Consider the following 26,447-nt stretch of genomic DNA (forward strand, 5'->3'; position numbering starts at 1 on the left):
GTGACAGAATGGGTTAAGTCTTGAAAGGGGTTAAGAAGAGGGTGGGAGAAGACAGAAATAGAGGCAACTTGTACAGAGGAAGCTTTCAAAAGGAGTTTGCTGCAAATGGAGAACATGAACTCAAGGGAAAGTGTTTTATTTGTTTGCAGTGCTTAAGTTGGAAAACATTATATCATGTTTATAAGCTGATAAGAATGACAAAAAAAGAAAAAAACTATATTTCAAGAGATAATGAACAACTGTAGGCAAAATTTTCTTTAGTTATCATAAGGAATGGAATTTAGTATGCAAGTACAGAAGTTCGCCATGCAAAGGAGCAGGGACCATGCATCCACTGTAACTACAAAAACATTAGAATTTATAGACAAAGATGCAGGCAGATAGTGGATTTTCTGGTAAGAAGATGAGGTCTGGGGTTTTAAATTTAAATATAATGTGTGCTAATGTTTGCATTTAAATTATCCTGACACTAATTCAGAAATCATCAATAATTTGCAATGTGTTACTTTACATGTATCCAACTGAAGGTCACCCTTTTTTTTATTTTTGCATGAAAAATAAAAGGCTGCAGTTTGCTACCAGTGACTCTAGACTCATTAAATTAGAAGACTTAAATATTTAGTCAGAATCTAACAGCATCCTCTGTATGTTCAGAGAAATTAACAGATTTCAGTACCTGTAGTGATAATTGCAAAATGCCAGTATATAACAATTTCTCCAAAATACATCGTTACTACAAGCATCAGCGGGTTTTTTGTGCAGTTGTGCAGGTAGAGAACATTTGTACATCAGGAAATCAGGAAATTTTTTTCCTATTTCATTTTTTTATGCTCTTAAGTAAGGAATTAGGTTGTAAGGAACAATCCCTTACAAATAAAATATATTTGAGTCTGATTGTACTGATGTAATTAAATTATCCTCAAGCCATGGTTCTTGTCTTCACAATTTGTGCCGCATCCTCTTTTAAATCTAAAACAAGTAGAAGTAGAGTTCACCATCCCAGTGGTGAAAGCTCACTGGCTGTGATTTAGGTGTTTCTTATCTTTCCTTCTCTCTGTTTGTTTTTTACCTTCAATATATTTTAAAATGATATTTAAAATTACAAAAGTACAACATGCTCAGTGTATTAAAGTTAGAGTACATATGTGTACACCTGTGTTTATCCTTCTACACATTTATCTGTATACTAATACATATATACAGTTATAAAGGGTTTTGTTTATTTACAGATACGGAAACATCACACATTATTCAGCAACTTATTTACTCACTTAATTGTACATTACAAACAGCCTTCCAGTCAATAGTTTCTTTTTATGTTTGCATTGTTTTTTGTAAAAGTAACATACCACTGATCCTGTATTAAAAGATAGTTAGACTGTTCCAAATTTTGTGTCTTTTACAAATTATAAGACAACATACATATATATATATATATATATATATATATATATATATATATATAGTGTATCTGGCATTATAAAAAGTATGTTTAGCTTGGTATCAATCAGAATATATGGAAAATATTCCATTTTTTATTCAAATTTGCTAATCATTATTCAGAACATATTAAATTTAGATAAAATAGAACTACAAATATTGGAGTTAGAAAACATTTGAGTTATGGTCTCATTTTATTTACATTTATATAAAATTTTACAATATATTTTATATACCTATGTAAAATTAGAGTCCCATAAAAGTATGGCTGAAAGATTTTTGCCAAAGTTTGCCAAGAACTGCATGATTTAAAAATTTCTTCTAATGAGTTGTTTTCTTTATGGTATCATCATTCAGGTTATAAAGAGAATTTGATGGATAAAGAAGCTTAATTAACCTTCTTTCAAAGTTTGTTGATTTTTTTAAAAATTGGTTTTAAGTAATCTTAGATGGACAGATATACATAGATGGACCTTTAATATTTCAACAATTCATAGGATGACTTTGACCCTACACAGTTTTGAAATAATTAAGTAAAACTTAAAACTTGGTGAGTTACGGCAATGCTTAAACCTTTTTATAAAATCCTAAGACTAGATTTGCTTCGAAGGGCCTCTCCCTTGTGTTCCCTCTCTGTGGCTCTCACTCTTGCTCTTTTCAGTTACTAAGACATCATTACCTGATAATGAAGAATTGCTAGTATGATATTTTACATGTTGGTGACCACTGCATTACCCTCTTAAACTTACAGTTGGGAATTGTTTAAATTAGATTGCTTTGTTTGTTTTTGACTATTTTGCCAATAACTGAAGTACTAATATGCTCAGTGGTCCCAAAATGTACTCAAGAAGAGACGGTGATGTTTTCCAGTTACAATCCACTGCCAGGTAGTGAAATTAAGGCCTATTAAGTGTTTATCTCTTGTTCTGCTATTTGCCCTAAGAAAAAAATGAAATTTTGTGTGAACTCAGCAGGCATGATTGTAAGTAAAGGTGAGCTGTTTGCCTGGGTTAAATTCCCAGATGGAGAAATAAAGATATGTAATCTGAAAAATTAAATGACTGAAAAGTAGAAAGTTTGTAGATACACATCAGTCAAGGAATTTATAAGGAATTAATATGTCTACTCCATACTACTGTTAGATTATGTCCTTAATGATCATTACAAAAGAAAGATTTTAAAATATCCTTTCCTGGATGTCCAAAGCAATACGTATTATCAAATGTAACCTCATGTTAATAGTATACATAATTTCAATAATAGAAAAATAATAGACAAAGAACAGATTAATAAAAATTAATATTCTAGCTAGGAAGAGAAGCTGGTTCATGTAGATGTGGGTGTTTTTTTTTCCCTTGGTAGTAATGATTTCTTTTGCATGTAAATGAAATGGTTTCAGGCAAAGTGTAAAGTTGTCTTGCTATTATATTATTTCAATGTTATTTGAATTGACTTAGGTTCATTTTTTTCCCTTTGTTTATGTTATCTGGTGGCTCTAAATCTGTATTCAGCACATCTGCAGAATCATAACATCTTCTAAGCAATCGCTTCAGAAAAAAAAATGGGTTTCTCCATAATTAGAAACGTGCTTTAATTAGGGATTGGGCATTTATATAAGTTCAAAAGGGAGTTATATTGCTAAACATTGTTATTAGATGCTCTAAAGTGTGTTCTTGTGATTTTGATCACAACAAACCTCCTCTTAGAATATAAAAGCAATCCATTCTATGTTTAAAACACTATTTAATGTGGGATGCAGTGACCAAAAGTCTTTGCAAGGAGGGTTTGTTTGTCTTTTCCCCCAGTACTCTGCAGAGTATTTTAAAGGAGGCAGACAGAAACAGCTTTACCCTCTCATTTTTCCCTTGGGTTACTTCCAGTCTACTATGGTCCAAGGCATTAGAAAAACTGGATACTCATGTTTTGCCAAGTTAAATGCTAATGAAGAACTCTGTTTTCTTCACGTTCTCTTTATTGATCTTCTAGTACAATATTTGCTTTAGGTTTGTAAATTATGAAAACATTTTACTACTTTTCAAATTTATCACTATTTGAAAATGGATGGCAATGGAAAAGCCGCCCGTTAAAACACATTTAAATTCTACAATTCAGAAACTGCATCCTTGAAGAGGCTTCACAAGCTTCTACTCAGGGTACTTGTTAAGTGTGTAGGGCACCTCCCCACCCTACCCTCGATAAAAGTGTTCGGTCAAGGCTGATGTAGGTAAAGCCTGGTGAATGGCCAAGAGACTGTGATAATTAAGCAGGTACAATAGAAAACATAAAAGAAAGGTTATCAGCTATTATCTAGAAAGGGAAGAGCCATCTGTTTCATCTTTTGTTTTTAAAAATGTCATTATTTAGAGATGATGCATTTGATAGTTCAGTGCAAGAAAAGAAGGAAAACTTGTAGTCTGGACACAGTTCCTTTAGGGCTTCACTTGACTACAGGTAAAATTAAGCCTGATGTTAAAGGCATCAACAAATAGTTTTATGTGTTATTCTTTAAAATACCCAAGTCTACAGGTGAGGGAGCTATTGCCTTTGGTTCCATGGATCAGAAACATCAGAGCTAGAACTGATGTCATTTTCTTGTCTTTCTGTTTTGGTAGCACCATGGAGGCTGCAGCTCTAAGCATTACACCTAAGGACAGAAGTGGAGAGACAGGTTCCATCATCTGTACATGTCCTTTCCCAGAATTCCTCTAGCCAACATTTGCTTTTCTCACATTGGCCAGAAATTTGTAGTATATTCACATCAGGATGGGGAGAGACAAGGGAAGTTATTCAGCTTTTTAAAAATCCCTAGATTAGAAGGTGTTAGGGAGCAGAGGATTAGGAATGACAGTTGGGTTAGTCAACCAGAAATCTGACACAGTATGGCAGGGGTGAGAGATTAACTAAACTACTACAAGCAAACAAAAATAACATCTGGTCTGAGGATTAGTTCCACTGCTTTTAGGAGAAAATATTATTTTCCTATTAGTCTGAAATCAGGAATAAGCAAATAGTAAACATATACCAGCTACAATTCAAGAAGCATTAAATAAATAACTTTTCCCATTTTCTTTTCACTAGAAACATTTTAGAGCTACACTTTTGTAAGTTTAAAAATACATAGGAAACTCTGAAATTGTTGAAATATTTATGTGCTTTCAAGAGCTGATTTAAGATTAAAAGTATCTAAATATTTATAGAAGTAAACTATTCATTCAGTTATTTATTCATGTAATAGTTATATATTTAGTGCTTCTTTTCATGAGACAAACTAGCCTCCAAAGAAATATAGATGTTTGTGACACAGTTCCAAACTTAAAGGACTTACCTTTGTACTTCTAAATTAGAAATGCCATTGTTTTACCTTTAAGCTCTGAATATGTACATGTCCCTCAAGTTATTTGAAATTTACACATTGCTCATGAAAATAAGACCCTTAAAATGGCAACTCTATTTTAGAACTCCCAGATGAGCTAAATTAAACTAGAAGTCAGTTAATGCCGTGGGATATATTAGAAGTAAGTGTTATAAGATTAGAAACAAAAGAACATTTGCCCTCAAAGGGATAGATTTTACTTAAGTAGAGAAGAAAGGAGCTGTAATGAGCAAGGATCTAATCACGTGTTTGTAAGCGTTTTCCTAGCTTAAATAGACGTGGAATGTGAAAGAACACAGATAGGAAAAATTGCCACTTGATAAAATAAGAGAGACTCAGGAAGGAGCAAGCAGTGCTTCTGGGGAGGAGAAGAGGTGTTGGAATCAAAGTTTATTTTGTAACTGTTAAGACTGAGATATAAGATATCGAAGTGGAGATATCAATTGAATATATATTAATTTAGCGGAGAGGCCTAAAGATACAAATTTTCTTATCACTACTTAGGTAAAGAGATGGATGATATCATATCTAGGGAGTAAATGTAAGTAGACAAGAAATCCATCTGATGGGGAAGTCCTGGGACCCTTCTACGTTTAGAAGTCAGGGAGATAGGGAGGAAGCAGCAAAATAGAACTGAAAAGGACTGACCAGACTGAGGAGAAACTCAAGGAAAGATAGTGTTTTAACAAAGGGAAAGCGATCACTCACCTGAAGTAATATTAAGTGATTGGTTAAGATTAGATCTAAAAAATTGTTTAATTTGACCAGAAGGACATCATTGGTGACCATGACAAGAGCTGATTTAGTGGAGAGACTGAAATACAATGGGAATTAGTTAAGTAATTAAGACAGCAGAGGTGAAATGAGTAATTACAGACAACTATTTAGAAGATAAATGCAAAGAACATTTTTTTTTGCCATTTTCACAATTGTTCCAAATACTAAAAATGTCTTAAGTGAAGTAATTGCATTTTTCTTAAATATATTATCACCTAAAATATCCCATTTGCTATTTGACTTACTTAGTGATAGTTCTTGAGGATCTTCTTAGAGGATGTTATTGGAGGTTTAGCACAATATAAAAGTAGAAATAATAGCCCCTAGCCTCATGGGGCTTATAATTTATCTAGAAACAGATAAGATTCCAAGAGAGAATAATTATAAACAACTAAATTAAGGTTATTTTGTGAATGTATAAAAGAGATGCACAGTGCTTAGGGGAGATGCTCTTATAAATATGAAAGCAGAATGGAATGAACTGGGTCACTGAGATGGCAATAAAATTGAGGACATTTATTAGCACTTAGTACTTTATGTCTGAGCATAAGGCTGTTCCTATTACCCAATCACAAAATAAAAAATATGAAGTGGCCTCTTTCAGAATCATTATGTTTAGCTATCTTTTTCAATTACAGAACTCTAAGTCTTAATATTTAGTGCCAAACTTTAAATTCTCCAAAAAAGGGGAAGTCATTAGGACTCAAAATTAACAAAGATCCATGTAGACTTACTAAGTAAGGCCCCTGGCTCCAGTGTGTGTTACCCAAGGTTAAGAGCAGTTCCACGTGCAACAGTACAAACGGTATTTTCAAACATATTAACTGTTTTAGACATGTGTTACGCCTACCAGTGATTGATTTCCAAAGGTTAGTAAAAAGATAAGAACAAAAATAGATTGAAACAGCAGACTTCATCTTAATGAGAGAAATCAAATCCTGTAAAATAGAAGTTTATTAGGAAAACAAAAGAGAAAGGGGGAAGGAAAGAAAAAAGGAATTAAAAGAGGCCCTTGAACCAAACCTTTTCTTTGCATTTTTAGCATTCTCAGAGGAGGGAAAAATTAAGTATTGGGAAGTTTTATAGGAAATGACATTATGTTATCTTTGTGGTTCTCTTTAATTAAAGATGTGAAGCTACTAATAAAATCAACACAGGCATAAGTCTAGATATTAGAGAAGGAACAAGTAGTCACAGAAGTGTGAAAGTCAGTCAAAATGATAACAATGGCTGAGTACTGTTCAGCATCTCAGATCCATAGATCAGGAAGAACTGAACACTTCTCCTTCCAAATGTGTTTCTCCTGATTTCTCATGTTCAAGAACGGAATCAGTTGCCTTCCACTTACCCGGGCATGAGAGTCTAGCCATCTTTGACACCTCCTTTGTCTCTCATCACCAGCAAGTTTATACATTCAATTATTTCTGCTACTATAAATACTTCTCTATCTCATCCTCTACCCTGTCCCTTGTTGCTACCAGAAAGGATTATTAAAATACCTAACTGCTCTTCTTGAAAATGTCTTCTTTTCCTGGCTTATCTATCTAGTATTTTAGAAGAATAATCTTCCTAATATACTCTTATAATCATATTTTATTGGAAGCAGAAAAGGTTTTGGAGTAAAACATGCCAGGATTCAAATCTTGACTATCCACTTAGGGTGCTTGTGGCCTGAGACAAGTTAAATAACCTACCTCAGCTTCATAATACCTACGTGATCAATTATGTCAGAAGAATCGTTTGACACAATGCATATAAAACACCTGGTAAAAGTAGCTTTGTTCTTGAGTCTTGGAAGAAATGTTCAATGACCCTACATAGATATACTAAGTCCTGACATTTCTCCCCAAACTGTACTGGGTCTCAAAATCTCCTCCCATCTCTCTTCATCCAAAACATAAGAACTCTTTAAGGCCACCAACTCCCCCATTAACACTTGGAAATCCTCTCCGAGGACTACCACCAGGATAATAGATACTGCTTGTCTTTGCTTTTTTTTTTTAAAGGAAATTCAGTTTGTTTTAAGTCCCCCAAATCCTTTTAACTGTTTTCTCACTGAGAAAATAAAATAAGCTAAGTGAAGAATACATCTAAGTATCTAAAATCATAAAGGATTTAACAGACTTAAATCAGAATTAATACAACAATGCAGATAAAATGATAATTTGATTACATTAAAATAAAAAGATATAACTAAATATAAAAGCAAAGAGTTTGTTAGAACCCATAAATAAATTTGTGTACATTTTGTATTCTCTACTATCAAACATAGGGATTGAAGAAAAATCTGATGAATTGTAAATACAGTTCTCTAAAAAAAACCCAAATGAATCCAATGAATCAACTTAGAAGTACAACATAACATAGTTGAAAATTAATGGACTTGAGATTACAAGACATAAAATGTTAACATTACAGTTTATATTTGACCTTATCTAGGTATCTTGATTTTTCTGTTTTCTTATTTTAATATGGGAGTTATAAGATCTGTTATTGTGGAAATATACATAGAAAGAAATTTTTAATTAAAAATATACAGGTATTATTAGAAAGGAAGTCTATAGTCAATCTATTTAAATTATTTGAATTTAAGGGTGGTACATAGGATCAAATAAATCTCTGATTTACCTCTATGAAAGGGAATGTTTCTATATCAGGATAGAAAATATTTGACATTTTCATTTCTATTAGATTATTCCCATTGAGAATGAAGTGAATTATTAGTGACTATGGCTATAAAATGCATGAGTACCTGACGACAGTCAAATCTTGTATTCCTCTTATTTAGAAAGAAATTTTGCTGTTTAAACTGCTGACATAATTAATATAATATTTTTGACAGTGTTCCTGTTTCCAAAGTTGCATTCTTTATCCCAGTCTGCAACTGATTCTAAGAATTTTCTTTTATTAATGAATCAATGTGTTTTTGATCAACTACATTTTTTCTTCTAGCAAGAGCAAATTAAGAATACGAAATACATTGCTGAGGATACATTTAACCTCTGGCTCATCACAGACTCATGCTTTTGTCTAATGGTCATGGTAACATTTTCAGAGGGAAGATAGGGCGTATGATGATAGCCAATGTTACCTAATTGTATTTTTAAAAGAAAATATAAGATTACAGAGAATCATCACATCTAACCCTTCTTTGTGAAACATCCATTTACATTATATATAGGCTTATTACAGGTAGTAATTAATTTACGTCCCCGGGAAGTGAAACGTGTTCACTCCTAGATACTCCTGTATGAATGTGTGTGTTTATTTATTTATACATGTATTTGTCAAGACTTGTTATCACAGGGTGTCTTAGACTCTCTAAATTGGGCTAAGTGTTTATCAAAGGATAAACATTTGATTTATTACTCACATAAGGGCACTTTAAAGAGTGAATGAGTTTCTGCTGATAACTTAGCAGCGGCAAAACTACGATCGTCCTGGCCGAAGTGAGGCATATGGTTCTCCAGCGCTTAAAGGTATTTGATTTAATGACAGTACTAAGCAGGATCTAAAGGTGAATTTATCAGGTCTTAGGAATTCAAGAAAGACTAGGTAGGTCCTGCTGTGTTTATTTTTCATTACCTTAGGGGAAGAATGTGCTTACGTGTGCTTAAGCTGAGTTATTTGATGGAGGCACTTCGCTCACAACTATTGGAGTCAGACACATAAATAAAACTCAGACTGGTCTGATGCAAAAGCATTTTGCCAGCATAATATACCACCATAAGGAAAAACCATGCAGATTTGAAAGGTAAGCACGACATAATAATGTTAGAGGCACTATTTTACAGTTTAAAGTTTAGTATACAAAAATTCCCCGTTAAATTTATCTGACTATCCTGTTGCTTTTGTTTGTTTGCTTTCACCTTCTGTGTAAATTTTTTAAAAATAAGATTAACCTTTAGTGCCCATAGATAAACAGTGAACCAGCTCCAAGTCTGATCCAACGAATCCTGAAAACCCATCTTCAAACTGTTTAATTTAGAAGTTTCGAAAAGTGGAGTGCTCTGATTTAAAGTCAGTACTGGGAGTGGCAAACTATACCATCAGTGTGTTTCAGGGCTTCGGATTGATTCCTTTATCTGTAGTTGAAAATTATTCTGTATTCAAGACATGAAGAAAAATATACCTATATTATAAATTTAAAATCCTTTTCTTCGGTGAAATTCATATAAAAGAATCTTATAGATTCTGCATTCTTTGGTGACTCCATTAGTTAAAATACCAATTTTACCAAGTTTACAATTTTAAAGAAAATACCACTGTACATTTTTTGGAGGATAGCCTGCCCTTACCATGAAATGAAAATTGATATAACAAAATAGTTTTCAAACCATTTGAGTTTTAATCATACATTATATTGACATCACTCTATTTTATTTGTGATCAGTTATCTGGAAGGAAACAGATCAATAAAAGAAAATATTTGGATGTTTATAAAATCAAGTTCCATGTATTCTGTCACATTTTCCTCTGGTGAAGATTAACATGGTTCGAATATAGTAATGATAGATAAGAATGCACCTTATTATATGAGTAATATGGTTTTGGGAGACACTACTCTTTTATATATAACTGTTTAAAACAAGTAATTGCATTCAAGGCAATAGAATATTATATACATGTTGTCTCTGAACGTCTAAATGAAATTATGAAAACCAAGTTATATGCTTTTAAATAAATTAGCCAAGTTCATTTGTGACCTATAGTCCTTATTATATTAGTTTCTATGAGTAGTGGGAGGGTATCAGTTTCATTATACTATTTCCAAATCACAGAATAAGGTAGAATATCAATTGATAGCATCCTTTTAGCTAAGCTTGGACTTGTTACTTGAAATGTCCTATATTTGATACTTTAGAAGATCCTAACAATGTTTAATGAATAGGCAAAAGAGGAAACAAACAATACAGATAAGGGATTACAGTGTATCCTAGGTCCCTTTGTTTTGACCCTCATGATTTCAAAAACAGTATCACATCTCAGCCTCTTAGAGGTTACTCAGACTCACAAATGAGAAGAAGACACTGTCTTTCAGGTATACACCTTAGCTGGCAATAGCCAGCATTAGACATTGGAGGGATATACAGCAATTTTAAAAAGCAACTTAAATAGCTATATCCTCTTATTCCAAAGTATCCTCATAAAAAGTGAAGTATTAACTCTCAGGAAAAAAAAAAAAGTGTATCTATCATACACCTACAGGTATCTAGGAATCATCAAAATTGGGGGTGAGTAGGAAATGTGTAAGCAGTATTAACTTTTCTGACTAACCTGGTCTTATGAAACAATGTTAATTGTAAGAAACATAGTGGTAATTATATGTCTCAGACACATTAAGCTATAATGAATAAAAAATACTTGCAGAAGAACTTAGATCATAAAAGTGGACAGGGAATAGTAAAACTAAATCTTAATTGAAAAAATACATAGTAAACATTCAAAAAAAAAAAAAAGAAAGAAAACAAAATGAGGCCATTATTGTAAAATAAAACTTTTAGACAATGATTTCTTTTTTCTGTATTTTTCTTAAATTTAACAAATGTTTATTTCAAAAGGAAAATAAATACATTGTAGAATATTAAAAAATGCCTGAGAGCAAAAATACAAAAATAAGAACACTGTAGTCATACTATTCAGAGACAACTACTATTTAGTGTCTTATTGTACATTCTTCCAGATCTTTTTACACACACACGTGATACTGTATACATTTTTTCCTGACTGAGCTCCTCCTGTTTTGTAGGCCAGTCTTCAGTTTCTTGTCCACATCTTTACATGCCAGTACGTTTTCATCTCATCTACGACCTAATCCATATTCTAATTTCTCAAATTATCTAAAAAATATCTGTAAGCTGGTGTGTCCAAACTAGAGTCCAGGCCAGGATTGCATTTCATATCTGGTTGTTAAGAATATTAAGTCTTCTTCATCAAGATCAGTACCTTTTTTCATGGTACCACTTATTAGAGAAAACAAGTTAAGTTTCCTTATAGAACATTGTCCCTTCTCAATTTAACTGGTTGCTTCCTTGTGGTTAATTTTTTTTTTTTCCAAGAGTAGCTTTTGCTAGAATAAGAAGAATTTGCCCTCTTAAGATGTCTGAGAAAACAGTTATGTATGAGTTTCAGGTACAGAGACTCCATTTTTACTTCTTCAGGTTGTTTGTACCTCTATCATCCTACAGAATAATGAGAGGGAAAAAAGGTAAAGGAATACAAATCAACCAAGGAACTGCTGCAGGAAAATATTAAAAGTAAAAGCTGACCAGAAAAACATAGGAATTACTGTATATTGAGGTTTTGAATGTTTTATTTTCATTACCATGACTAAAGTAAGTAGTAATGATATGATAATTGATATTTATCCAAATTAAATAAAAAAATAGTCAGGGATCTTGTTTTGTTGTATTGGAAGTGATTATTCTTAAAATGAAAAGCAAACAAGAACAAAAGAACATTTTCTTTTAATTTACAGTAACACTGACATTTTCATAAAGACACACCACTTTTTTTTTTTTTTTTGCAAAATAGATAAGCAGAGGAATTTTAGAGGTTAATTCAAATCTACAATTAACAAAATGTTAAGGACTTTTCTCAATCATACATAAATCCTTTGAAGTAAAAAACTGAGCTCAAGAAACAAAAATACAACCCTTTTTATAGTAGTGGCTTTTCAGGGATATGTTAGGCACTTGTGCTGAAAATAATGCCTTTAGTTAAAAACTTGAAATATTTTCTGAAATAGGTATTTAACTGGCATGCTCAAAAATATAATCTTACATACCAGGACACATCACAATGATGAGCTTGTTTTCATACTATAGTTTAATTTTCTCAGCATAGATTTTTATGTCTTTAGAAAATTCCATTTAGGAAAATCTAGTTGAATTATAGCAACATTTCAGTATGCTACAGTACTTTCAACTGTCAGGAAACAACCTTTAGGATGAACTACTTTTTAGGTTTTTCTGCAGTTTTGTATGACAATAATGTAACATAATCCTTAAAACACATGACTTCATTTATCGAAGAAGTTATACACATTTTCTTCAATAGCTCTTTAAAATTTTTAAATTTTATTTAGGATCATCTGCTTTCATTATTTCTGGTCTGTCTTTGAGGAACAGTTTATCTTGGAAGAACAAGTAATTTATTTTTCTAAAAGAGTACGGTTGTATAGGATAGGTTCTTCTGCAAATAAGACCATAAAATATAAAACACTTTACTAGGGAAAGCATAAGCATTCAGGGAATTCTTTTTTAGTTTTGATATCTATCATGGCTTCATGGTCCACATCTATGTTTTTTGTTTGTTTGTTTAAATAATCTCTCTTTTTTCTGTCTTTTTAAAAAAAAAATTTTTTTTTTTTTTTGGTAAAGGGGAGGTAACCAGGTTTGTTTGTTTATTTATTTATTTATTTGTTTTGATGGTGGTACTGGGGATGGAACCCAGTACCTCGAGCATGCTAGATACACGCTCTACCATTGAGCTGTACCCTCTCCCCCCACCTATGTATTTTAGTCTGAGTTGTTGGCTGTGGCATATAAAATTAATAAATTTGAGGGATCTGACCACAGAAGGCTCATAGATGCTACTCTACTCTAGAACAAGAAGTTAAGACTGCAAATGTTACTTTTCAAGTGAGGACAAAAATTATCTCAGAAAACAAAAAGGGTTCAGCTTCAAAAGTATACTGCCACTAACAGTGTATTAGAGAAACATTCTAAGACTAAAACTCTCTAGTCGATCTCTTCCTAATCCATTTTTAGTACTGTTTGCCTATCTTTATGTAATACTTAATATGTAGACCTCTTTATGGGTACCCAATGCTTAGTCACACTGCTAACAATAATGTTTACTCTGTCTATCGTAACTCTGAAAACCTGTCTGACCCAATTCTACATCGTTCTCCTGCCCTTTGTTTCAGCAGGATTGCCCTTGCCAGGGTTTGAAACAGCACTTTTGTCAATGCCTCTCTTTGTTGGTATCTGGGTAAGCAAGAGGTGTGCGGGGTTCATATGTCCTGAGACCCCTCATTTTTGGTTTAGACCAGTTGTTCTCAACTGGCAGTGATTTTGACAGGCATTTGGCCATGTCTGGAGACGTTCTCATGACTGAAGGAGGTGTTGGTGGCATCTAGTGGATGGAGATCAAGGATGCTGCTAAACATCCTAAAATGCATAGGGCAGTCTCCCATAACAAACAGGTTTCCAGCCCAAATGTCAATAGTGCCACTGTTGAGAAAGAAAAACTGCTATAGAGAAAATGTTGAAAACAATAGTATATACTGAAACAATACTTTTTAAATGTATTTCTATTTTGTTACAGCTAAAAGTAAAATTAAACAATTTAAAATGTTCCTGTGTCAAAAATTTGGCCTATGTTCTTCATTTTGCTATCAAACTTTGCATTTTTCATCAAATGGCATGTTGTGGCTGCTCACTCTCAAAGATTAGTTGTCTTTGCATGGTGTATTATTTAAAAAAAAAAAAAAAAGCACAGTTGTTACAATGAAAAAGTTTTGCGACAGCTCCAGTGTGTTTTTATTTGCATTTCTTCCAACTAGACTTGTGATATGTGGATAATCCTCTGTCTTTTCTCTCTTCATACTTCTTTTTTTTTTTTCCATTCTGGTTGGCAGAACTCCCCTAATTGCAGCTGGAGTCATTGGTGGGCTCTTCATCCTGGTCATCATGGGTCTAACGTTTGCAGTTTATGTTAGGAGGAAAAGCATCAAAAAGAAAAGAGCCTTAAGAAGATTCCTGGAAACAGAGGTGAGGTGTTTATTTCTTCTCTTCATATGTTTAAGGGTTTCCAGGTTTAGCAGGTTTTGATGATCCTCAGTTTTTTAATCCAAGGGAAAATTCTATTCAATTTCTTGCTGAGGGTCTGTATTTTAAAGTATGCTATACAAAGTTGATGAAAAATCAGAGTATGTAATAAAAGTAGTCAAGGCAGAGTCATGGCTTAAAGAGAGTGAACAGCAGGGGTCAAGGAAATGATCATTGAGCATTGATCATTGACGATAAGACAGATCTGTTTCTTTTGCGGGTTCGGGTTCCATTAAAAAGCTCTAGAACATCAAAGTAGCAGAACTAGAGTATATCTGGATAAGAGGATATCCCAGTAGTGGAACCAGAAAAATGTTAGAAAGAGAATTTTTGGGTTCAAAATAAAACCAGATCGACGAGTGACTTATACTTTAATTAAGGTCATTACATTGGTAGCCACTGATCTCATTACACTGGCAGTGAAAAGCTGAGCTTAAAGGGTAAAGCTTAGTTTTGTAATCACACAGACTTTATGAGACGCATTTGATATTATGCATGTTAGTTATTGTGACTATGTAGAGTACCCATAAAATATTATAATTTCTTTTATATTGCCATGCTGAGTCTCTAGCATGCAAGATAATCGTTTTCACTGTACAGGTTATGGGGGAAAACAATTACAGGAGACCATGCATTACTACATCCTTCTCAACTCGAATCCTACTTCTTTCTCATGATAACACACATCAGTGTCTGTCTGAACAGTTCAGAGCAAATCTGTTCTGAGACTTACTTAGCCTTCTTTGGGTTTGTTTTCCTTCTCACTCTCAGTGTGACAGTCTGACTTTTCCTCTTAACACTGACAGGAATAGAGAGATTCATTCATTCATAAATTTCCCACACTGATAATAAGTTAAATTTTAGCTCTTTTCCCTCAGAAGTTGACTCTCGGTAGAAGAAAGTTTCAGAAAGCTACTATACAGTTACATATAAGAAAATACTTTCTAGTGGTTAGAAGTTGTGTGAAATTAGAACGGCCTGTCTCATCAGTAGGCAATGTTCAAGCATAAAAAAGTAGTCAGTTGTGTACATGGGAAAACATAGCAGTGATTCCGACTTGAGCCGGATGTTTACAAACGATCAGCTTGATCACTTTCAGCCTTGCACATGTGAATAAAATTTGGGGCACAGCACACGTGCATATTTTCAGTTTAGCGAGGATGCTGGAGGCAGGTAGAATTCTCCCTTACAGCCAGCTTGGGGCAATCACTGAGGATTCTGAAACGGGAAGTAAACTAGAGTTAGAGAGGAACTGAAGGTCTGGAACAACAGTGGTTATTTAGGTGCCTGAATAAATAGAAGACAAATTCTGTCTCTCAACCATGTATAGGAAAAGTCTTATTGCTATGCGAAGAGTTTCTTTGTTACTATGTAGTTTTCTAAGAATGCCCTTCAAATTGGCATTTCATTACTAAATAAACATATACTGATTGGTTTTATGAGAATAGTCTATTTTTTTATAGAAAGTGATCACTTAAGACTTAATTAGATAATTGTTGAGTTCCCATCCTTCTCTCAGTAAAAGTAAATTGCTATGATTTTTCTACCAACTAAACAGAAGAGGAATTCTTATAAGAGGATCAACTTAAATCCTTAAATATTGAAGCTAGAAGTCTGCTTCCAAGGTGAAAAAACTTATTAAGGCATGGTATATTATTGGAAGGTTTTTAAAAATTGATACACATTCCCAAAATCATTTTGCTTCAGATTTTTTTTTTGTTCATGCATCAAAGTAGAAATTTTTTTTCAACATACACTTATTGAGATGCACTATAAGCTTCACACGTTGTTAGATGCTGTGATTTAAAAATATATTAATAAGACATGATCCTGTTCCTAGAAGAGTGACAGATGTAGTGCCTGCATTTCGGCAGGCAATGTTCCAAAGTTGTCCACCTATGTTATATACCACTTCACCCTTTAACAATCTTTTAGGGTAATTATTGCCATACCAGTTTCACAGATGTGAAATGAGGGGTCGGACAGGCAAACTGTTTTCTAAGCCTAGAAGTGGCAGCAATGGTACACAAACCCACAAATTTAAACTCGTTTTTATACCACACAGGCTCACAGAATAAAACTGTGCTGCTTTTAATGGTATAATATTCAAATTCCTAGGAACAAATGCATTTGTAAAAAATTTTAATGATACCTAGAAAATTGCAGAAGATCTAACATATCAGGTAGAATTGAGATGTTTTCAAATTAGGAAATTATTGCATAATTTATGTCTATAAATATATAATACATATATTTAAGGATATCCAGCCAAAAATGCTGGGATCCACTCCCCAATCTTGTGTGTGATTTTTGTGTGACTTTTGTATGGGATTTTTAAAAATTATAAAATTTCTTATTATGCACATAGTATGTTCATCAAAATCTATCAGTCATATCCTTCACAGCAGGATTCAGATGGAGATTTTTTTTCCAGATTTAATAAAGAATTTTGTGATTCTTTCTGAGGTTTCTCTTATGTGATTTGAATGCAGGTATCTGCATTATTACAATATAAATTTGAAAATAAAATAGAAGTGCATTGGTTGTCAAACTGTTAAAAGAAATAGCCTAGGTTTATTGATAATTTTTACCATCTTCCCCAAATTCTTGCTCTCGCTAAACTTTACCTCTTCGCAAGATTCTGTTCAGCTAATTAAGTCGACGATGATGTTCACAGAAACGTGATGATAATAACCAAGCTGGGGGACCACAGGTCAGTGAGCTTTGTGAACAGACCTTTTGAAATACTGTGGTGGTTTTCAAGACAATCTAAGTAGGAGTAGCCCTTAATTATTTCCTTATGCTGAGAAAGAACAAGCTATTTGTCTGTGCTTAAAGTTTAGTCCTTTTATTTGACTTAAAAAAAAAAAAGAAACTCATTTCTCTCACTTGCCTTTTTCCTCAAGCATAGATTAAAAAATCTTAAAATTTTAACATACCAGACAGACTTTTTTGTACCGAGTCTCTCTTCTTTCTCTACATTTTTTTTTCCCCCAACGTGGGCAAGAAATTGACACACATTCACATACCTCTCCCCTGATTATCCATCCTCTCTGACTGTGGCATCTAAACTGTGACATCTAAGATCATCAGCCTAATTTTACCACTTTTGGCCACACCCTGCCCACTTCATGATCTGGTATTTCCCACCCTCACCTCACCCTTCAGACCTCTCCCAGTTGTATCCCTCTTCACCCTCCCTTCTTTTCCCTGATGCTGCATCCAAGCTGTTCTTTATGGAGGCAGTGGCTTTCCCCATGGGAATCCATCGTTATTATCTTCAGACCAATTTTAAAGTGTACCTCTTTTTAGGAAGAAAAAAAAAAAAGTGAACCTCACTCCCCAGTAGTTATTTTATTCTTTTATATTCCATAGCATTCATTTCTGACCTAGGACCAATTCATAGAATTTCAGAATTTTTAACCTAGAAGGTGTACTTTGGGGCCTTGCTCCTGTGTTCCAAGGACCATTCTCACATACAGGTATCTCTTGAAGTTCTGTAAAAATGCAGACGTCTGCCCAACTCCAGAGCTACTGAACCAGAATTGGCATTTTAACAAAAACCTTGGATAATTCATATGTGCATGAAAGATTTAAAAGCATTCTTGGGGTATTGGCATTGAGCAAACTTAATTTTTTTCTTTTCTGATGTGGCTGTCCCGGCTTCTTAGCTAGATTTTAAGTGCTAACAAGGTAGTATTTTATTTTAATTTGTTTATGTATCAGATTTCCTAAAACCAGAAAGAAAACTTTAACAGAACATACTGGCATAAGTAAAATCTCTGAGTCTTAGCTGAAGATAACCAAAAAGAAGCAGCATGAAAAAGTAGAATTAAGAGCCCTAATTAGTCTCTAAATCGCTATAAAAAAAAGTAGGGGGAAAAAAAATCTCCTAGACTGGTGTGCTTCAAGGTAAGGACACATCTGTTACTTGTATTCACCCAGACGAAAAGCATAGGAATAGAAATTATAGGGTTGGAAGAAACAGTGAGTGACCACAGTAAGACAATACCATTTGTCAAGGAAAAGTGGGCATGTGTGTGTTCTGTACATGTGAGGAAACCAACTGGACGGAGGTGGAAGATGAGAGAGGAGCGCTGAACGTTGGATTGAAAGTTGTATAACCCATATCCTTCTTGTTTTGCAGTTGGTGGAACCTTTAACTCCCAGTGGCACAGCACCCAATCAAGCTCAGCTTCGTATTTTGAAAGAAACTGAGCTCAAAAGAGTGAAAGTACTTGGCTCAGGTGCTTTTGGAACCGTTTATAAAGTAAGTGAAAAATAACACATAGCATCAGGTTTTTTGAGTTTTGTTTCAGACTTGCTGTAAGTCATAGCCAGAGTTACAGTTTTGGCCAACCTAAGTTCCTTTTTAACATTCAGAGGGAAGGGCCTTCATAGCGTTGAGAAGTTGCTGCACAAATGAATTTGTTAATTTGTATTGAGAAAGCTGGGCTGGACACAGTCATGAGAAAGGAGGAACCACTGATACAAAGACAAAGTTAGCTCTTCCTCTCAGTGCCCTTCTGAGCCCCATTTGATCTCGTTTCCCTTTGGCAAATTTGTCTTTATCCACGATATCCATTTCCAACTCATTTTCCTTTCCCCCTACACGGTACAGTATTAAATCCCAGACAGACCTGGGCAATGTCCATGCGTAACCCCATCACCTTCTTTTCTTCTGCTTTTATCCAGAGGTCTCTCCATCAGGACCCTACTAGCTCATCTCTTTAGTATCCGCCAGAAACATGCTGAGGTGTTAACCATGTAGGTCTGGTTTCTAAACCACTTTTTGCCGACGTGGTAACATTTATAGTTTAACAGAAAATTTCCAGTTTTAATGTCTTCACCATTATATGAAAACTAAAAAAGTAACTTTATTTAAGAAATTCAAGCCAAATAGAAGGAGAGGGTGACATCATGGGTTTCAGTAAGAGAGATCCTTCCAGAAAGGGAAATCTCAAATGATGGCATTTGCATGTTTACTTATTTAACTTAATTACAAAACCAATTCAAAGGCCAGGCCCAAGGTTAATTGTGGTGAAATTTATTTTTAACGGTAAATAACAAGAATAAGAACGCAATGAGTCTTTCTTGCAGTGGGCGTCACTGGAATTCCCAAAATTCGCTGTGGCAGTTTTATATATTTCTTAAAGCTCTATGCAAGCCTACATTTTTTACAAGCATATTGGCTAAAATAGATTGGATCTTAGAAATTTTGCATATTAAAATGTTCTTTTTTATATTTAAAACAAAGTTTTTTTTTACAGAAAATATTAACAATTAGAATATAAACCTTAATTTTCTCTCTTGAGTGTTCCAAAAATAATCTAACCTCTTTGAAATGCACTTTTACTCTAAAGTCAAAATGCACCTAATTTGAGTAGATACTATCCTATGCTGACATGACAGCTTCTAGTCCTCAAATTCTTGGTATGGTCAAAGAAACACAACCTATCCTATCTGTTTCTCTATTTATATTATGCTAGAAAAAAATGGGCTCCCATTTTGAAAGTAACTCAATCTAGAATGTACCTAGCATATAACCACTCATAGTTTTAGAGATGATGTGGTATGGAAATTGAATTTAATCTTAAATCAGAAATACTATACAACTCAAGACTAAATATTATCTAGTGACCTCAGCAGAGAAAAATATTAACCATTTAGATATTTAATAATAAAGCTTTATTAATATTTTTATTAACAATAATTTGTCCAATATCTAAGTGTCATACCTTTATTGAAATTACTTCTATTCAAGGCTTATTGAAAGTTCCATAAGCATGTTTAAATTTTATGTCTGCAGTGCGTATAGTTGACCCTAAGTTTTAGTTAACATATTAGTCCTTACAAGGACATACTGTCTTAATCTGTAAAGAATTACTCTTGACCACAGAAATGCAAATTGCTTCAGCCAATTGCTGGGGTAATTTTCCCTTCTGGTTGGAGAAACGCGGTGTTTAAATGTAAAAGATCTGAACCAACGTCACGGGTCTAGCAGAGTCGGATTTAGGTCTCATGAGTCCTAGAAAATGATGACTGAACTTATTTAAAGAGCAGTGCAAATTAATTCACACTGGATTTACATTCTTACTTCAAAAGCATACTTTAGGACTATTTTAATATTGATGCTATATCTTTATAAGGTAACCCCCTCTGTGGTTACTTCACTGAATGATAGTAAGCCTGTTCCTACCCTAGTACCATCAATAAGAAAATGCATCTTGGAATTTTTGTTCCCATTTGTACAAAAATTTTGAAAAATATATCTGTATCACAGGGAACATGGCTTATTGTTTTGCATTTGACACACAGATTTCCCTACTCACTCTAAGAACATAACCTTTACATTCACCTTCTAAAGGTTAAAGTCTTTTTTTCTTTATTATTTTGACTTTTTAATAATTCTTGTGTTTAGGTCTTCTCATATTTTTACAGCTTTGAGTAACATAAATACATATGTTTTAGCATAGAAGTACTAAGTGAAAAACTTTTTAAGAACTCTTCTTTATAACTATAACCACCTTATGTTAAGAAAAACAAGAAATGAAGATGTTCTGCTCAGGAATGATAGACTTTCATTTTAATATTAAAAGTGGCCTAAGAAGACGGTTTTGATGTCAAGGCTAATAAAAATTAAGATTGTTTTACATGTAGCCACATATCTGCTTCTGTGTTCATTTGGGACAATACATTAAAAAATATATTCTTATATAATCCATGCACCCCTGTATTCTTCTAGGAATCGTTGTCTTCATTCAAATGGTTGAATTTACCAAAAAATGCTGTTATTTAACTTAACTTTGTACTTTACTCAAACTCTACCTACTTTATACATTACCAGAATCCTGTTCAAATATTATAATTACTTCTATAAGAAGAGAGAACTTGCAATGACTAACATAAATATTTCATATTACTTCAGAAACAATAAAAATTCTTGACATATATATACACACAATATTAAATAATATAGACATTAATATGTGCCCAATACTCCCTGGTACTTGCCTTTGAAAACTAATTCTTAAACAATCGCCTTAGAAAATTAATTCTTAAGTCAGTCTGAATTTTGGAACATGAGAATGTGCTTTTAAATTTTCTTTTACTTTTAGTTGCAGAATAAGTAGGTAATACTAAAGCTAAAACTTCATTACTTACTTCATTACTTAAACGACATTACTTAGCCCAGCCTTCTAAACTATAAATGAGACAGTTGAAGTTCAAATATCAGAACAACCTTCTCAAAGTCATAAGTTGATGATATCATCCAAGTTAAATATTATTATTATACCTTATTTCCATTGTTTTTTTTTTTACTAGTCAAAGCCTTTTTCATGCACACAAATTGAATTTTATAATAGTGTAAACACTCTGAAAGCAGAATACATATATGACCCATCTTCAGGTAATGATAGCAGACGACAAAGTTTCCGAATAACTTGTAACATGTAACAAACAGGTGCTTGAAAAATGTTTGTTGATTGAATGAAAAATATAGAATTTCTGAATTATTTTTAAAGATGTGAATAGGTTGAATGGTTACATCAAATTTTGTTCCTGGTCTAAATGTTATATGTGTCTTAATATAGATTTAAGGTCTTTTTTTCCCCCAAAGGGTATTTGGGTTCCTGAAGGAGAAACGGTGAAGATTCCTGTGGCTATTAAGATTCTTAATGAAACAACTGGTCCCAAAGCCAATGTGGAGTTTATGGATGTAAGTAGAGACACTAGACAATTATGTTTCTACCCATTATTAATAGACTGCTTTTAGAATTACCAAAGAAAAACCAAAGAAACAAACAAAAAACCCCCACAAGATTCCAACTTCAAAGTGTCTTCTCTGGAAATAGTATAATCTTATGATTATCGTCTTGAGCAGAGGTCAGCAAACTTTTGCTTAAAAGACCAGGGAATAAATATTCAGGCTTTTCCTGCAATGTGGCCTTCGTGGCAACTATTCAACTCTTTCCTTTTAGTGGGTAAGAGGCTGTAGACAATTAGGAAGAAAATGAAATACAGGAATGAGTGTGACTGTATCCCAGTAAAACTTTACACAAGCGAGCTGAAGACCATTCTGCCCTCAGGGGCCAGATATTTAACTGTGGTGCCAAGTTTCATTTGAGAGTAGTGATGATGATTCAAAAAATCAATCAGACTGCTTTATGTTATTGTTGTTATGATCTATTTAGTTGAAAACATCAATCAAGATTAGTTTTGATAGTAAGTTAGTCCCTGTTAAATTTAAATTAGGGATAATCATGGAACAAAAGTTCCTGTGCCTGATGCACACTGAGGCCAAAGAAACCAGAACATCAGAGTTCGGAGCAGAGAAAAGTTTATTGCAGGGCCAAGCGAGGAGGAGGGGCAGCTCATGCTCAAAATACCCAAACTCTCCGATGGTTTTAAAGGAAAAGGTTTTATAGACAACTTTGGAGTGAGGTGAAGTTGCCATCCTCCACCTGGATGGGGGCCTTAATTCCTGCAGAAGAATGCAAAGATATTGTTATGTATATTCCTTGAGAAGGAACAACCCTGCCCCAGGGCTGCACTATTGTTTCTTGATTGTTCCTCCTTTGTCTCTGCACTCCCGCCCCTCTCTGATTAGCAACTGTTTGAATTTGCCCTTTGGAACTCAAGGAAGATCAAGGAGGCTGAAGGAAGGCTTTATTTTACAAACAAGAAATGGGGGAAATGGAAAAGATTTGTACCAGGGAGAACCTCATAGCGTCCGGTTCTATTTCAATTACCCATTGTTGACTGAAAGAGATGTGCAGCCTAAAAGTTGAGAGTTATTGTTTCATTTGGTGGGAGGACTCGAGCTGGGAAGACAGACTCAGATCGCTCTGAGGGACTTCTCCAAAGAGGTAGGGCAGGAGCTAGGATATATAGGAGCTTTACAACAAAGACCAGGTAGTTGGAACAATAAAAGATTACTTGTTATCTAAAGAAAACCAGGCATCTCAAGTTAAGGAATTTAGTGCTTCTCTATGTGTGGGAGGGAGCAAACATTTGGGCTCATTGAATTCATTCCTTTGACAAGCACCTAGCTATCTAGGGCCAGTATCTTGTCCTTTATTATTCTGAGTCCCCTCAGGGTGCACCATTGTGAGTGGCTGCAGGGGCTGGACTGCAGGCCTGTCCTCACTGGGGGGTGGAGGGGTGGGTGGCAGCCAGGGGTGACTTGATGGCTTCAGCATTCTTTGTTTACTGATGTGGTTTGCAGTATTTTTCGTTCACATCATTAAAATTTATTTTTTTTCAATTCAGATTCAGAAAATAAGACCTTATAGGTAAAATGCTCCAACTATAGAATAATAAGAGAATAAAATTATTTTTAAAAGGTCAATCAGAACTTCACGATTTCCCCTGGCAAAAATTGTAGGTTGAGCTGTTCAGCAAATTTCAGAAGGTAGGACAGATGAAACTATGTATGTATCATGCTGTTATTTTTTTACATTCAATGCAAGGTATCTTGCCTGGAGTACTATCAAGGACCCATATGTATTCTTTCTCTATCTTTCAGCATAATGTCTTCAGTAATAAGAATGATTTTGATTTTCAAATGACCTTCATATGAAAGCATATGCACTTTGATTTTTAAAAGATGGATTGCTATATATTTCTACCCAGTTATTCTTGCAAGCCCTTTTGTAAGTTTTATAGGAATTCTGTGACCTTGGATAATTTATTTGGATGTAATGCTATCACCATCTTATATAGGGGTAATTTATTCAAACAACTTACTGGTTATTATATAATAGAGCTGATAATTAATTAGGACAAACTAGCTGTTCTGATTGGTTGGTGCTGTGCCTTACCAGTTGCTAAATATTTTAAATACGATCTTTTTTCCACATCTGCTAATACCTAACAGACATTGAGTCCAGTAACTAAGTACTATTCCTCCTGCAGGTCTCTAAAAGTTTTGGTGCTCTCTGCAGCTACATGTCCTGGCTCACATATTAAAATGAAAAACTGAAGGCTTTTTTTCAGTGATGTTGCAGTCAGTTAGATCTTGATCATAGGTATAAATTTGTGAAGGGGATTTTTCAAAGAAAGTAAAAATTATAAATAAAAATGACACTGAGTTAAAACAGTATAGGTTACTATGTAAAACTGATATAAAAAAGATCTTGCCCCATCTAGACTGCAGCCAAAGCCAAAATTCACAAGAATGCTAATAATCTCTGCTGAAGGCTAGGACAACCATTTTTGTCATATTTCCATGGAAACAGACTGGCAAAAAGGGGTTAAGAGGCTGTGAAATAATCACCTAGGAAGGAATCTTGAAAAACTTCATCATGATTTTGAATGATTATTTGAAAGCTCTTAACCCCATCCTTTTCTTTCTTTTTTTTTTTTTTTTTTTTTCTTTTCTTTTCTTTTTCCTCATCTGAAGTCTATTCCCATGGAAACAGGAGTGGGGATGGCAGCTTGAAGTCTCAGATTTCTGCTGAAATTTAGATGAGGCTCTGATTGAGCTGTGAAAGAAGTCATTTTCCTAGACGGTTGACTGATTTGGTGACCAACCGACTCCAAAGAGTCTGATATTCTTAAAAGCGAAAAAAAAAAATTAGGGAAAACATTTTGACTGCCTTTCCTACCTGGTGAAAGATGCTAGGAGATTAAAGATTGATGGACTGCTATTGGCAGATTTTCAATAAGTCTCAGGCAGAAATACTTCCTACAGTTTTCTCAACTTCTTTCAAAACATTAAAATAGCATCACAAAAATTAAAATACAGAGTTGAACCTGACAAAATTAATGGTGAATTCAGTATTTGAATTAGGCTGGTATAATTTTAATGTAAACATATACCTACATTTCATATCTACCTTTTTAGCTCATCTATTATGTGTGTAGATAAATGCTTATATCTATAAATATAGATGATTAAATAGCAAATCAAACCACAGTTTTAAAAGTTTATGTTAGCAAAAGCATTTGTAATTTGGACCTAAGGATTGAGTTGAAATTCCAAGTATTCCAAGGGTTATTAAGCTAAAAGTCAGGTTCAGCCTATGTCTTAGTTTGGGTTCTTCTAGAAGCAGAAGCTGACCCTAAAACAAGGATTTGAGTAAAAGGAGTTTATGTTGGAGGAAAAAGACTCATCAGCTGGGGAACCGGGACATGAGACAGGGGAGCCAGTAAAGCCAGCTGCCATCCGGAGTGACTGGAGCTGCTTTCCACTGGAAAGACTCTGGCAGCCAGTGTAGGACATACACAGTTACTCTCCTTAAGGTTTAAGGGAGATGATGCAAAAACTCCAGCTGTCAGTCATCGAGTGAGGACCACTGGGAGAGAAAGTCACTTATTCTCCATGAAATACCCGCTGAACGTGGCAAACAGGCTTCAATAGCAAGAGAAGTCCTCTGGGCAGAAAACGTCAAGAGGATGTCAGCTGGTAACGGGCTATGGTAGATTGTTCCAAGGATAACTTTAAAACGGAAATAAGTTTGAAACCGTGCCACATGTCTCTTTTGAGAACTAGTTACGTGTATATTTGTGTTTATATACATGTGTGCATGTGTTTTTAGATCGTTTTGTAGGAGGAAAATAAAACTTTAAGAATTAGACCTTTTGGCCACCCTCCCCCACTGCCCTGCAACTTTACACTTAGGGTAGAATATTCTGGATTCAATAACTACTACTAGGTTTATCAGCTATAGCTGTGCCTTACTTACTGTCATAAATGACACACATGAATAACTTAATGCTTCAAACGCACTACTTTCAATACATCTATTGATATCCAAGGACAAAGGGGAGGACTTTTATACTTCCTTAGACATTTTATCATAGGCAAAAATAAATAAGGAGCAATCTGTGTTCTATTAAATGCTACACTAAAAGCAAAAGAAGGAGAATTTGGTCACAAGACTGTTAATCAGTTCACCTGAGTATGTCTAATGGATTCATAATGACAATAATAACACATTGCCAGTGAATGGCCATTCTTCTTTCCCATAAAGGGAGATCACATTGAACATTAAGAAAATGACTCCAAAGGTCCACCT

General features: G+C 34.1%; 1 protein-coding gene across 4 annotated transcripts in view; it reads left to right on the forward strand.

Moving 5' to 3' along the window:
• ERBB4 (erb-b2 receptor tyrosine kinase 4) overlaps positions 1-26,447 on the forward strand; it is a 984,076-nt gene that overhangs the window by 758,193 nt on the left and 199,436 nt on the right. For all 4 annotated transcript variants that reach the window (XM_031451836.2, XM_031451838.2, XM_010992478.3 and 1 more), the window contains exons 17-19: positions 14,235-14,367; positions 18,572-18,694; positions 22,046-22,144. In XM_031451836.2, coding sequence (XP_031307696.1) covers positions 14,235-14,367; positions 18,572-18,694; positions 22,046-22,144 — 355 coding nt within the window. The remainder of the gene's footprint in view (positions 1-14,234; positions 14,368-18,571; positions 18,695-22,045; positions 22,145-26,447) is intronic.

This window comes from Camelus dromedarius, chromosome 4 (assembly GCF_036321535.1).
Source record: "Camelus dromedarius isolate mCamDro1 chromosome 4, mCamDro1.pat, whole genome shotgun sequence".
Taxonomy (NCBI): Eukaryota; Metazoa; Chordata; class Mammalia; order Artiodactyla; family Camelidae; genus Camelus; species Camelus dromedarius.